General features: G+C 43.6%; 1 protein-coding gene across 1 annotated transcript in view; it reads right to left on the bottom strand.

The window, feature by feature from the left end:
- Positions 1–10544: 10544 nt before the first annotated feature.
- Positions 10545–15825, bottom strand: part of dachd (dachshund d) — a gene marked incomplete at both ends in the record, with an annotated part of 118192 nt that continues 112911 nt past the window's right edge. Inside the window, 2 exons of the mRNA XM_084451894.1 lie at positions 10545–10582; positions 14700–14768. Coding sequence (XP_084308020.1) covers positions 10545–10582; positions 14700–14768 — 107 coding nt within the window. The remainder of the gene's footprint in view (positions 10583–14699; positions 14769–15825) is intronic.

Below are 15825 nucleotides of genomic sequence, written 5' to 3'. Positions count from 1 at the left end.
AAAGAAGCAGATTTTTTTTTTCAGCAACAATGCTATAATGTTCTGAAAGAACCATCATTAGTCAAGGCGTGTGTGTCAGCGTGAACCAAAAGCCTCTCTGATCCTCTCTGTTCTCAGCAACTTAGGCCTGTATTAGGCTGCTCCCTGCTAGCTTTCAAACATGACACAAGCAGAAAACTCTCTCAGCAACAATAACGCTTTTACCATTTTAATTTGATTAGGTTTTCGTCTCAACAAACGCCAAGTCCTGTTCCACCTCAGGAACGTAGGCTACCTCTTAATCACGCTCTGTCCAGACTGTGTCTTTCATCTAAATCTCACCGCCGTGGCTCACGCCCAACTTCACTGCGCTGAGAGGTAGAACCAAAAAAAGAAAAGAGAGTGAGAGAAAGAAAGAAGGAGAGAGCACACAAGACAAGGGAAAACGGTGACAAAAGCCGTCTCTGTCACATGTGGTGATATTTTGCATTGAGCTGTGTCTAACGGAGAGAGAGAGAGAGAGAGAGAAGGCTGTGCAGTGCATATTTGTCTACGGGGCTCAGTTCCTCCTTGTTTGGTTTCTGTCGTCCATTAAGAGAGCCGTACACATGCAGGCGAGGGGAACAGATGGTGACTGGCCCGCTCTGTCCTGCATCCTCTCTCAACTGCCACACTTCCTCCGCCTCCATTAATCTTCCCCTGGTATTCCTGCAGCACAACTTTATTAAAACAACTCGGGATAGAGGGAACAACAGGCCCTCCGCAGCTGTCAGCAGCCGACGACAGAGTCATCCCTCCAACACGAGTCGACCAGTCACCACCAACCCCCCCCCCCCCCCCCCCCCTCTCCTCCGTTCTGAAACGCATCTGTAAAACAGCTCCGGGAGAAATCAGGCCGCTTTGAACCCCGATCCCTGCAAAGCGGCAGGCACGGAACGGACACAATAACAGCTCGTTAAGAGGAAGCCGTAGCTGCTGGCGCGGACGAGTCGCTAAACTCCCGTTTGTCAAACTCACACAGCTGAGTCGCAGGCCTGTCGCAGCGGCGTCACGGTCGCGTCCTGCCGTCTAGGACGCGGGGACAGCCGTCCCGTTAGGACCGAGGCGCCTGGACATGCAGAGGAAGCACGTGTGTCTGTTAAGAATAGGTCGCCCTCAAGTGAAAATCCCCCAATTGTGGTCCTATAGATTTCTCCCAGTCTAGTGGTTTGGCGGGGATCAGTGGACTCCTATGATATGCACGCCATCCAAAGCAGATCAAATAATATAGAAATGGCTTGTGATCAGATCAAATTGAGTATACGAAATGCAGTCTATCATCCACAACGCTTCATCTTCCGAGGTTCTATCAGACAGCTGACTGGTTCTGTTCTCACTGTGACAGACCCCCTACTGACAGCGTCACAAACCCAGTGGGTATGAGTGACCATAGACCCCCACTGTGACCCGGAGCACACGACGGACCACATCCATGTGTGTGAGTCCTCCGCAGGCTCACATGGGGTGCACTGCTATGACAAATATGCCAGGAGCACAACTCTATTTGGCCCTCTGCTGTGTGACCGTAGCAGGCAGTGGCTAAATTGAAAAATCAATTCCAATTTAAATGATTGGAATAAGGAACTCCAGAAGCCAGATAAAAGGGCCTCCTTTGCCCAGATCCCCTTTAATTGGAAAGTCATTTCTTCAGGGTATTCTAATGGTTCTCAGGGAAGATTGCAAAATAAAGTTGATGAGCTGGGGGGAGGTTAATAGTGTACTGTACGTGTGTGTGTTTGTGTGTGTGTTGTCTTTTCTCTACCGTGCAGTATCCCTCCAAAACCGTCCTTTATGACAAAGGCACCAAATGAAGAGTAATTCTCTGGGTTTTCACACACACACACACACACACACACACACACACACACACACACACACACACACACACACACACACACACACGCATGGATGAAACCCAGGTCTCATCCATCTGACACACTGGGGAAGGGTCAGGGCTCTTTGGCCAAAACAAATCAACTATAATACCTCTCACTCACTGGTGAAATGTGAAAGCTAACCCTCAGTATTTTTAGACACTGATGCTACAATCCATTTGATAACCTGTCTACGGATTATATCCAGGTGTGCAACTCAACAATGCTTACCAGTGGTACAGGATGGAAACAACATTGGAATCTCTTCAGATCGGTGCCCAAGTGCAAAAGTACTACTGTATGTGTCAATTCCAAAGGGTTAGAATTGTCTGACGCATGAACTGTACTTGCAGATAATGTCAACATTCTAGCAATGTCTCACTTGTCTGGACCAGCTGTGACGGGGACAGTAACATCTCTGTGTGTGTGGAAGTGTGGACACAGCTGTGACGGGGACAGTAACATCTCTGTGTGTGTGGAAGTGTGGACACAGCTGTGACGGGGACAGTAACATCTCTGTGTGTGTGGAAGTGTGGACACAGCTGTGACGGGGACAGTAACATCTCTGTGTGTGTGGAAGTGTGGACACAGCTGTGACGGGGACAGTAACATCTCTGTGTGTGTGGAAGTGTGGACACAGCTGTGACGGGGACAGTAACATCTCTGTGTGTGTGGAAGTGTGGACACAGCTGTGACGGGGACAGTAACATCTCTGTGTGTGTGGAAGTGTGGACACAGCTGTGACGGGGACAGTAACATCTCTGTGTGTGTGGAAGTGTGGACACAGCTGTGACGGGGACAGTAACATCTCTGTGTGTGTGGAAGTGTGGACACAGCTGTGACGGGGACAGTAACATCTCTGTGTGTGTGGAAGTGTGGACACAAATGGAAAGCAAAGCAACAGCAGAGGTATTGTATTGCTGTTGGTGCCACAAAGCTGTCCTCAAATTATGCTTCATTTAACACCACATGGCATTGTCTCACAGACACACCCCTTCTCTACATACCCTGCAGGCTTCTCAGTGTGTGTGTGTGTGTGTGTGTCTGTGTGTGTGTACAAACACCCTCTCCATCTCACCATCACTCCTATCGGGTTACCATTATCGCCTCCACATCTCACCTACGCTAATTCAAATAGCGCACAACCATCATCACGCATCACACAGCAGCACTTCAACATAGCATTAACAGTCGCCGTGACGTCAACCACATCCACCGGCGTGGAATAAGCCCCTCCCCCTATCAGCGTCAGATGACTCCCTCGTTGTTCAGGTACTGTAATCCCGTATAGACCGACCCAGCAGCGCGTTCCTCCCCGCGTTGGCGGCATGGCATGAGACACTGAGACCTTTCGGGGCCCCCCTCCCCCCGTGACATTTTAAAGAAAAGCGGTGCCGAGACATTTCCATCGAAGAAAACTTGTTGACATAGTTATCAGACATCAAAGAGCCATGTGTCATTCTGGAAAGGCCTTACGAGAGTAATGGAGATGTTAAAGGGCGCGTTGGCTCCAAATAGCACAAAAGGATAAGAGGATATGAACATGCCTTGACTGAAGGGCTGAAAGGAGGGAGGAATGAGAGAGAGAGAGAGAGAGAGAGAGAGGGAGAGAGAGAGATAAAAAAAAAAACTAAAAGACATTCTCCAGAGAACGAAAGCTTGCTCGGCTCCATTTCCGCCTAAGAAGCGTAGAGTTAAAAGGTGGGCCCTGTACAAATGAAACTCAATTTCACGCCACATTATCCCTCCCTGTTCTCTTTCCTGGCTTTCATTTTCATTAAGACCAGAGACAATCATAAATTAATAATTACTGCCGAATGTCTAAGCGCAGGCCGCAATCCTACAGCTCCCCACCCTCCCCCGCCTCCAAGGCCTCCATGTTCACGCCTGCAAAACGTTCATTTAGGTAATGTAGCTGGGCCCTAGTCGTATAATTCTGTTTTGTAGTTCCACTAATACGTAATGTTCTGTCTGATTAGATGGCATTAGTGTGAGTCTTGAGGATGATCTAGCTGCACCATCTCTGTGGGGACACTGAGCTTTACCATGAGAGCTGATGGTCTTCCGATCCGAGGAGGCCAGGTAGAAGCTGTTGTGGATCTACTGTACAGTAGGCTACATAGCCTTGAATTCTGTGAAGGCACCAGAACCACACTCTGTCACAGTCTACATTCAGCAAGTGTCACCACAGCTGCCATGTTGCCATGTTGCCGCCATGGATGTCACTCGCGCCTCTATTCATCCATAGTCAAGGTGAATAATGAAAAAGTTTTCAGTTTTTCATAAAGGCATGCAACTTGGGACACTACGGTTTGGGGACCTGAACATTTTCAGAAATGGAGCCATCGCAAAAATGCCTTGTGGTGGCGTTTACTTTCCACCATACCTATTTTTTTTATTATTATTGTGCATCATATCTCCTGAACAAAACATGATAACACATAATAGGTGATGTCTACCCAAATGTTTTGATGGTCAAGGATTACAATGATACCATACAACATTATAAACTTCAGGCGAATAGTTAATGGTGAATTCTATTATACTTTGTGAGTATCTGAGAACCTAGGCTAGACTTCATATGAATGTCTGTTGCATGCATGTTCTGTAGTCCAAATGTAATCCTTTTGTTGAATAACTTGACAATCAATCAACAACTATCTTAAAAAGAATGTCATACAAAGATTTACTTAAAAAAATGCATTTCAGAAACAAGTTTATTCGATTGTTACCTCCGCCCCAGCGACTTCTGGGTGAGAGGTAATGTTTTCAGTGGCACGGCGTCCATACACCCGTACGTCTGTATGTCTGTCAGCAGGATTACGCAAAAACTACTGCACTGATTTTCAAAGAACGCGGTGGAAGGGTGCAGCATGGGCCACCTTAGAACCCATAACATTTTGGAGAAGATCCGAATAACGGGGCGGGCCCACATGCCACCCATACAGCCGGCCATTCATTCTTTAGACCAGGATTACGCAAAAACAACCAGACCGATTTTCTTGAAACACGGTGGAGGGATGCAGCATGGAATAACTTAGAAACCATTACATTTTGGAGCAGATCCAAATCACAGGGTGGGTCCCAAAGCCGCCCAAACACGGTCGGCCATTCACCTCCATTCATTTTTTCGACCAGGTTTATGCTAAAACTACCAGACCAATTATTATGAAACTCATGGAGAGGTGTAGCATGAGCCAACTCAATTCTGGTGTGGATCCCAATTATGGGGCGGGTCCACGAGCTGCCCAAACACGTCCGGGTTGGCCATTCACCACCATTAATTTTTTGGACTAGGATTACACAAAAAAATAAAATGTTCATGAAACTTGGTGGAGGGGTGTAGCATGGGCCAATTTTTGAACCCATTTAATTTTGGCGTGCACAGAGCCATGCAATGCATTCAGGGGCAGAGGTCTGTGCTCTCTGAGCACATTTTCTTGTTTTGTTGATGTTGTTAAATCTATTCTTCACTGTCTTCTTCAGTCTCCTCAGCATTGACACAGAGCTGTGCACTTTACGGAGGCTTTTTTTTTCATTTGCAATGCCTCCGACAGCCTTTCTTTTAGCCACAACTTGAACAAGAGAGTTCAAGGATGGACTGCTTGCCTGTGAAAGGGTTGATCATAGGTCTCCAATTACATCCAACCCCATTCTGTTGGAGATTACATATTTGGTGCCACCTCAAGTGCTTGTCCCCAACACTATCCTCCTTGGTACACTGCTCTTTTGAGGTGCTGCACCAGTGCATCCTTGGTTGGTGGGAGGGATTTGCTCCATTCCTCTTCCTTCTTCTCAAGATGAGCTTGATCGATGTTGAGTTTGCTGCTGGTGCGATTGTAGAGAAGAATTTTGAAGCAGTCCACAATGGAACTTGGCTCCTCTGGAATGCTCTTTGGAGCCTCTGACAGAGCCATGAAGGCCTCGTTGCCTTGTCATTCCAGGGAACCCACGCTGTCTTCTTACCCCTGGTTGCAAATGCAGATACTGTGTCACAGGAACACAGGAAGGGCCTTGAATTTGTCAGGACCCAGAGACTTGGCAATCTCATGGGCTCCATTCCTCACCTCAAAAGACCAAGGAGGACACTGTTGGGGACCAACACTTGAAGTGGCACCAAATATGTCGTCTCCTCCAGACTGGGGTTGGATGGACCCAAGCGATTGTGGTCAGCTCTTCCAAAGGCAAGCAGTCCATCCTTGAACTCACATTTGCAAATGCAAAAAAGCCTCCTTAAAATGAACAGCTCTGTGTCAATGTGGAGGAGATGGTGAAGAACAGGTTCAACAACAACAACAAATCTGCCAAATGTATTTCTGAAATATATTTCTGAACTACATCTTTGTGTTTGACACATTGTTCTTAAGTTGCTAAGGTCCAATCAAATATTGTTATACTCTTTACAGTCACTGTATTGCCATATTTAATGAAGAAAATGATTACATTTTTAAAACTACACAACATTTTCATGTCCCGACTCAAAGGGCATGACGATAAGGGAGACAAAACCTGGGTGCGCACAAACCAAAATATTTATTTGACTAAAGAATCAACATAATCTACAAAATAGTTGTGGGATGTGTTAGTCAGTCGGGTCAGTAGTCTAGGGTGTGGATGAGTGGACAGTCATGTAGGGTGTTGTTATGGATATAAAGAAAAGTTGCCACACACAAAAAGGTTGCCACAACCTATAGGCCAAAATGGTGCTCAAGCATGGAGAGAGAGAGAGAGAGAGAGAGAGAGAGAGAGAGATGAATGACACACAACAGCTTATATTGGTCTGCCCCACAGCCAGCCACAGCTGTACTCCATCTCAACCAAGCACATCTCAGTCAGGTCTCCTCCCCCCATCGCTAACCTGCAAAAGAAAACAGCAAAGGACTGAACAAAGGGAAGGAGGCCGTAGCAACATGCAACAGGCATGTTATAAAGTCTAGCCTAGGTTCTCGGATACTGTGATTTGCTTATCGCAATGTCACTGAATTCACCAATAACGTTTCACCTGAACCGTTTATGATGTATCTACAGTATATGGTATCATTGTAATCCTTGATCATCAGAGCATGGGGGTAGACATCACCTATTCTGTGTTATCATGCTCAGTAGATATGATGAATATATAATTTGGATATGACGGAAAGTAAAATGGCCGCCACAAAGCATATTTGTGATGGCTCCATTTCTGAAAATGTTCATGGCCCCGAACTGTACAAGTGTACCAAGTTTCATGCTTTTATGAAAAAGGGAACAATTCAACTCACATTTGGCACATATCACCTGGACTACCAGTACACCTGTTCAGTTTCCAAGGATTCAAGGATGAGAACCATTGTCCGGGATTCTCACTGATCACACCAACACACTCATCAGCCCCTTTTAAAAAGAGATTCCACAATATTGCCGTTAAGAAGATGGAACAAAAAATACCCTTCTCTACCATCCGTGTTCATGCCTTTTATACAGAATGGTGCATACTAAAGGTGCCACATTGCTGCCTTGAACAGGATGTGTATAGGGCTGTCATGACTTAGCCAAGACGACCACAAAGCAACGTTGGATTGAGCAATGTGGAGTTAGCCAAGAGATGAACAAGACCTTGCAGGAATAAGGCGGAATAATGTTCTATGGGTGATGTCAGTATGAGCGTGTCTCCATGGTAAGCCAAGTGTATACGTCTCAACAGCTCCTGATTGGAATATGTAGCCAGCGTTCTAAATGAATATGCTTGACATACTACACAACAACACAACGCACGCACGTTTGATATTTAAGGTTTTTGTGCCTTATGGTCATATTTGTACCGAATTGAATTTATGAGTAAATGTGCATTGATATGAAGCATGTAGCTGCAGGGGACCTTTCCTCAGCTACCAGTGCAGAACAAGACATCAAATGGAGAAATAAACAGAATATCTGCCTAATAGCTGTGAACGAGCCCACATCTTACTAACTCAGCACAATTGGAGTTAGTGAAGGGAATCTTTTACTAAAGCCATTCTAAAATAAACAAAAAGTGCGGAGGGTGAGATGTGTTGTGTAGGATAGGAGTTGAGTCATCGGAGGGGCCGTAGTGGGGTTAATCTAGGCCTGACTTCAGCTCAAGTTTCAACTGACAACAGAAGTTCATTATATTCGGACAAAAAAGCTGAACTAGACGCTGCGGAAGTTTTGACTCAGGATTGATTGCCTATTTGTGTCTCATGTTTCTCCCTCAAGGTTGATTGAAACTTTAACCTCATTTATAATAAAGAGAAGAAAAGCTTGAAATGTTTCAGACCTTGAATTTTTACAATGCGGCTTTGAATTATGCAGGGATCAGTCAATTATTCATCTGTGCCTGTGTTACGGCCATGCTTTAAAAAGCATGCAAAATGGGACCGGGGCAAGCAGTGCTGTGTCAACACATTTCACTCAGAACTGCTTACGAGAGAAATTTGTCTCTCAATGTCGATTCCATTTCCCCCTCCACATGTTTAAAGTGCTGTACCTGTAACTAGTCAGAGATGTGATCCCCATTGATCCTGCTTACTACTGGCAACAGAAACACATGGAAATTCACCCATGTTCATATCAACAATCATTACTGAAACTTAATTAAGGAAGTACCGGACATAAAAGCACAACAAGCTACAAGAAAGCTAAATTGTTGTCACGCAGATTACAAACTGATGGACACACACACACATGCGCACACACACGGACACACACACATGCACACACCAACACACTCCCTCATAGAAAATAAAGGAAACTCATTCTGATAATTTGAACACCCATACATTGTTCTTTACTGCGATACAAAGTGAAGAAAACTATGCTCATTAATATTGCTACAGTGCACCATTTACTGTACCTGGCTGCATGTAGTCTGCCATACATTATATACACAGAACAAACTAAACAAATGAAGGACATCTCAGATGAGCTTAAAGGTCTTTTCATGTTAAAAAGAAACATCTCAAAGTTAAAAGTCTAGAAACACATTTACCTGTACCAACAACTTTGTATTATGATATTGAAGGGAATAGCTGCTTTTGAATGTTTCCAGGCCTGTACAGTAGCAGATGGCCTCATGAACATGGTCTCACTCAGACTGATAGCAACACAGTGAACTCACAGGTTATCATCAACATTTGAAGTTTATTTGAAATTGAAGTACAATGAAGGGGTGGTTCAAGAAGCTATATAAGTTATCAGTGACAAGTTGACAACAGACCTAGACACTCCATCGCAAAAAGGTTTCAAATAAAAGAACACATCATGAACATGTGAGGACACTCTTTTCCTTTCATAGTTGAAGCATACTGTAAAACCCGTTTGACAAAAATCTGACACTAACTCAATGTTTTGGGAATATACGTACGTATACACACAGGAGCTGATGCACCCACAATCCCAGCGTCTCCTAATGATTCCATCAGGATGGCATGAGACACATTTGAGTCTTAAAACAAGTATGTCAAAGAGGCAACTGTGTCACGGATGTAGTTATATTTAGGTTTAGAAATAAGAATATTCTACAACTCAGAGTGACTGATTGCTTATTTAACTCGAGCTGGTATATCATCCTCATAGAGCTCACTAATCTGGATAAAATGCCTTGAAAAGTACAAGTATTTTTCCAAGGGATACTTTGAGATGACCAAAACTATGTTACAAATAAATAGCCACAGTTTTCAGGGTGTTTCATGAAAAACCTGAAAAGCTACTGTCAATCGAAATGTCATATGAACTCTGTTTCAAAGGGTTTGCATTGACATCAAAGTGTTTTGACAGTGGATTATTTGAGATTTATGTTCCAATGTAGTTTGGGCTTGAGTGAAACAATCCCAGTATTTGTTCAGCACAATATAGGATTTATAAATATCAGAATTCCAGGACAAACATTTACATGCCTGCATGCTTTCTCACCAAAATGGCAGCTATTTGAAAGAATGACGGCTCAGAAATGAAACAAAACAAAACTATAAATGTATATAAATGTTGGTATTGTTTGCCTAATAGCTCTACTGCATACACAATACCGCTCTTTCCTTAATATACACAAACCTTATCAATCATATCAGTTGTTGATAGAGTGAGTTTTCCCATCAGTATCCTCAGATCTGGTATATACAAGAATGGTAAAAAGGAAACTTGATTGTATATTCATCTAATTTAGAAAAACATTAAAATCAAATATCAGTTGTCTCTTTTGATCAACATTATGGATAAATTAACTTTTTTTTTTCTCTCGAAGTTCTCTCCAAGTGTCATATTTTTTTTAATCATCTCTGAATTTAATTTGAAATACAAAACAAGACTTCGGAGTCTGACCCTTTATCGAAGCTTTCTGGCTGGTTGAAATACAGTATAAAAATCTTCAGTGCTGTAAATTTTGAGTTATTACCAACTGTGTACCACTGGTACATTTGAATGTGCTCAATTTATTATCCTTCGATATAACCAACAAACTGCATCAAAACTTGCTTTACTGTAGAAATTATGGTAATGTTGGCATCTGTGAGAAAAAGACTTGTAATTCTACATTCAGACACAACCCTCACAGCTTTTGGCTGAGCACAGCACTTCCATTGAACTCCTACAAGCAGCTCAACTCTTGAGAATCTTCATGTTTTTTTCCCCTTCCTTCAGCTTGTCCTCGTGGACTTATCAGTACATCACCGTGGTTTTCAGGAACAGCCTTCCATCTGCAAGACAGGGCACAGGAAGGTAGGAGGGATTATTCTCAACAACATGCTGACGCAAACTTGGACCTGCTAGTTATATGTTACTGTACCTTAAACAGTTATACAGTATCCCACCAGCATGAATCAGGCTAACTGAATGTGTAGAGATGGGTATTTAAAGGGAGCATTTACCCATGTTTCTCTGTCGTGTACAACAATAAGACCTTAAAGGGGAGGATTACACTGATGGATTCATATTTGATATGCTACAAAACGGAAAACTGTAAGAGGAAGGGTGACATCCGGTGTTCCGGCTCTCACAATTGCACGTCAGCCATGTTTGAGACGTCTCTCCTGACGCGCTTGTTTGAACACAGCATTGCCCTCATGATGTAAAAGCGCTCTCTAAGTGACACCTTCCTGCAAGGAAATAGTGTTTATTGAAAAAGGCAGCCATTCTCTCCCGACGCTCCAGACACCTGCAGCCTAACGAGCTTTGTCCGTTTTCAAAGAACACTCTTGTCTGAGTGCACGCCTGAGTGCGCAGAGCAGCGGTGACTCGGGAGCTGGTAAAAGCATCTGTTAGCCACAGCTCAGGAGCTCGCTTGACGTTTATTACACTTACGTTCCCTCTGCCAGAGAATGCTACATTACTGCCTTTAAGCATCCCTCTCCTCTCCATGGCAGTGTAGCTAAATAATTCAATTTGAAAGGGAAAAGCGTACCAGAAAACATAAGGCCGCTGGTGACAGCCCTGGGGGAAGCGATGTTTTGCCGGCAGTCAAACGCGACGTGTCACAGGAAAGGGACAAGGAGGAAGCAGCGTTTCGCAGGAGTTCAGAGGACAATCTCGGAGGAGAGACACGCCTCATAAAAGGACAACCGTATATTCCGCATAACATGCCTCTCGTTTCTACGTTGGGGAAACAACAACGACGACAACAACAACAACGACAACAACAACAACAACAGCAGCAGCCTGTGTAGCCGAGCGTTTCCCCTCAACATTTGGATTTGAAGCAGCTCCTAATTCCCTAATCTGATGTCGAAGGCAGACAAAGCGAAATCAATGGCGACGACCTGGGTCAAGCCTATTTCCAGCCCGGCCGTCGATGGAGCGGCATTGTGTGAGGGAAGCGCTGGGTGGAAAAAGAAAAAAAAAAGAAGAACAAAGGCTTGTTGTGGAGGAGGAAGACAAACACACAGGGTAATTATCCGGCTCGGACCCGGGTCTCTGAGGCGTTGCTCTGTGGCCGCCGCTATTCAAGCAACACCACTGAGCTGTGTGTAAAAGTCATTACAGCGTGAACGGCGTTGCGCAGGAACTAAAATAAATACAGGGGAGGGGGGGGCGGGGGGGGGGTGACCAGGTTTAGGACACGTCCCTGGTCCATCATAAACACGACAGATGAGACACCGCCAACACCAACACCTGAATGTCCGCCTGTCTGTCTCTCTGTCCACCTGTAGGGATGATAATGGCTGATAATGGGATGAAGGGAGGATGACTGTATTGAAGATGATGACTATTCATAAGCTGTGAATTTCCTTTGAGATATTGCGCCATTGTACTGCTTGAGGATCATAATTCACGGTGTATGTTTTGAATGAACAGGGAAGGATTGAGAATCTGTTAAGGGGTTTAATGAAACCCTTATTCTAATTGGCTCGCACAGCCATCTGTATGCAATATCACTGCAAATGTTGAAACATCTTGATTAACATTTTTGAGTAAGAAAAACATCTATGACATCTTTATGAAAGAACAACTCATTAAAATATGTTAAAACTTAGTATTTTTATATTCAAATCAAGATGAAAAGTTCATTAAAGAGGATAAATATTTCATTAGATGCTAAATAAAACAAAGGGGATTTTTGGCTTCTCTCAGCATAAAATTCTTTTGAAAGATTAATTAATACATGTAAATTATGCAAATTATGCCCATGCAAATATTTTATGAAGACAATTAAGGGATCCATTAATTACGGTCTTTTTTGCTTCAGTGACATTCATTCATTTAATTTTAATTTGACTTTAACTGTTTTGATGTTTAATCTTGCAACAAAGAACTTTATCTCTGTGCACAGGGTCGTGTAAACTTGCTGAACACATGGAGTGGCAAGCCAGCAGGCAGGAACCAGAGGAGGAGATACCGGGGAAGATATTTATGCGCGCACCGTTGCCAGACGTTAGTGCAGTCCCAGTAGCGGGGCTGGCTGTAAAAGCAGCTACGCTCCCTCTTGGACCAGATTCAAAACACTGCAAAACCAATTAATAAACACAGACTGTGTTAATATAGCGGGATTAGAGAAGTGTGACAAAAGACAAATAGAAATAATTAGTTCTCTAAAATTATGCTCTCATTATTTTTTTTTCTCTCTCTCCATTCCCTTCTCTGGTCTGAGTTGAGAACGTTACACATTTTCTCTTGGCTTTCAGGCTGTTTTGTTTTTTCCCCAGTTTGCTGGTGTAATTTATCAACATCATTTTTTGCCATTTGAGGTTAATTATACAGCAGTGCTAGCAGAGTAGAGCAGCAGAGACATGGATGGCAGACAAATGCTCCTCTAATTGAACAGAAACACACAATGTACCCTGTTATTCTACATTCTCCAGAGTCCTTTCTCCAGGCCAATGATCAGTGCTTGTGAGGGCCCTTCGGGGGCCCGGGGCCCTCAGATAGTCTATAGTTACAGGGCACCACACACATCTCCACACAGAGGACTGACACAGACATCTAGACACAGCCATCACCTGTATGTACACTGTGATGGTTTCTAAGTGAGGGTATCTCAATATGAGGAAATGATGTGAGTTTAAATGGTAGAATAAAGGCATACTGCATCAGGACAGCTATGCATGGTAATGACTAACGTCCTCATCTAACACAAAGGAGATTGTCCACTTCAACACGTGTGAAAGGTTTGTGAGATATCATTTGATATGACTCAATTAGGCTATGATGAGCTACAGTGAATATTTTATACTACTGTACAGTGTTAGAAATTAAGTATACTAAATTGCTATGAAATGGAGGTGTATGAATGTGCAGTAACCCGATCAGTAAACCTGCTGGTTTAAATGATGACAGTGAGAATCATTGTCCTTTCTTCAGGGTACAATTTGCTCAATTCGTTCATTCTTTCCTTCCTCACAAAAACATTCTGAAGAAGGCTAATCAAAGTGACTCAGGGTTTCTCTATAACATGCTACTGAATACGAACATCAGGATTTCCCGCTTTTCATTGCAAATGACTTATTTTTTAAATTATTTTATTTTGGGGTGGGATGGGATACCTCTGTGAATGATACGAAGGTAAGTGTTGAGGCGTCCCTTCTGGGGCTTATTAGATGAAGCCATCATGTTCATAACAATAAAGATATTCCACCTGTCTCTCTCTCTGCAAGGTGTATGTTTCCTGATAAAGACAGTTGAGAGTCTTCGGAGGCTAATAACCCCCCCCCTCCTGCCCCTACCAGGCAGACGCACAAACAAGCCATTACAAATACACACATCTTATTCATAAAAGGGATTGATTTGTTTTCTTTACGAGTGCAGGGGGATCCATCGCTTTTGGTGATTTTAACGACTCATTAACAGTTTTTAAGAGGTAAACAAACTGCGAGCGCACATGTGTCAATTACGCACACACACACACACACACACACACACACACACACACACACACACATACACACCTCCCTCCTTGCCCCAATATTGGTTCAAAAGAAAGTCTATTCCAATGCCACATTACCCTCCCAACTCTAATAAAAGAATAATATTATGTCTGGTGAAAGCCAATGATCTTGACCCAGTGCTGTGGCCCAGATGGTGAGCTATGTGCCTGAACAGCAGGCAGAGACACACTAATGTTCACATACTGTAGCGAAGAGAGAGAGGAAAGGAGAGAGAGAGAAAGAGAAGAGGGTGAGAGAGACAGTGAGAGAGAGGGAGGGAGAGAGGAAGAGGGAGGGAGAGAGAGAGAGAGAGAGAAGAGGGTGAGAGAGACAGTGAGAGAGAGGGAGGGAGAGAGGAAGAGGGAAGGAGGGAGAGAGAGAGAGAGAGAGAACGCTAGAGAGGAAAAGAGAGAGGGAGAGGGAGGGAGAGATTTATTGTCTCCTCAGGGTCCTGTACCTTGTATTGTCCTCTCAGCATCTGTTCTTCCACTGCTGCGGTCACTCTCCATCTCCGGGGTCAGAGAGTCTGAGAGAGGAGAGGAGGGAAAGGGAGGAGAGGAACGAAGAGGAGACCAGGGGGGAGAGGAGAGGAGAGGAGGAGAACTATTGTCAAACATCCGTCACATGCACTGATATGTTTTCTCTTTACCAAAGCTTAGTGGGGTAGTTCAGTTCTTTAGGTGCCACATCTTCCATGCATGCCTGTGTGCTGAAGCTCATGGTGGTGAGAATGACCATTGAGTTAGCTTACAATATTCTCTGTTCAACATACATGTTGTAATGTTAACATGGCATAGGGCATTGCCATTGGGAATTACAGGAGGTGGGACTGATCTTTGCTACAGTATGGGGGGTTAAAGGGGGGGTGGGACTGATCATAGCTATTAGGGGTTAAAGGAGTAGTAAAGGGAAAAAGCATGTTTAGCCCTGTTTTAAGGTTACTTATGAGCATATAGAATGGTTCAGATCAAAACGTTGACAAAGCTAGCATTTTCGAGAAAGTTGATAATTGCTCTACCACCGTTTTGGTCATACAATGGATGTGGATGGGCATCTTGAAAAATCATTCAAAAACCTGTTAAACTCTCGATTTCAAAGACAAGAAGCTCACCGAGGGTGTAATTGATGTCCGTTGGTGTTCTGACATCAAATTCGCCGCAAAGTATGAATCCTGTAGGGTTTTATTGATCATTTTATGAAATCCATTGACTTGTATTGACGCTACCGTTGTAGATGTGTAGATCAATCCGCAGAGGGGATTCAGGAAGCGGAACTACTTACGGTAGCTATTGTCATTGTTTATGTTGCTAGGCTACCTAGTTTGTGGAAGTTTACACATGTATGTGCTGCGGCTAAATAGTTCTATGCTTAATATTTTAAAAAGCCTTTCCAGATGAACTAGAATCTTATTAATTATATGTCAGAACGCCAACTAACACCTAGGTGAGTTTCTTGTCTTTGAAATTGAGAGTTTAACATGTTTTTGAATGATTTTTCAAGATGCCCATCCACATCCATTGTATGACCAAAACGGTGGTAGAGCAATTATCAACTTTCTCGAAAATGCTAGCTTTGTCAACGTT

Source organism: Borostomias antarcticus, assembly GCF_949987555.1.
Source record: "Borostomias antarcticus genome assembly, chromosome: 17".
Taxonomy (NCBI): domain Eukaryota; kingdom Metazoa; phylum Chordata; class Actinopteri; order Stomiiformes; family Stomiidae; genus Borostomias; species Borostomias antarcticus.
Note: the sequence above shows the minus strand (reverse complement) of the source record. Positions and strands in the feature narration are given on the sequence as shown.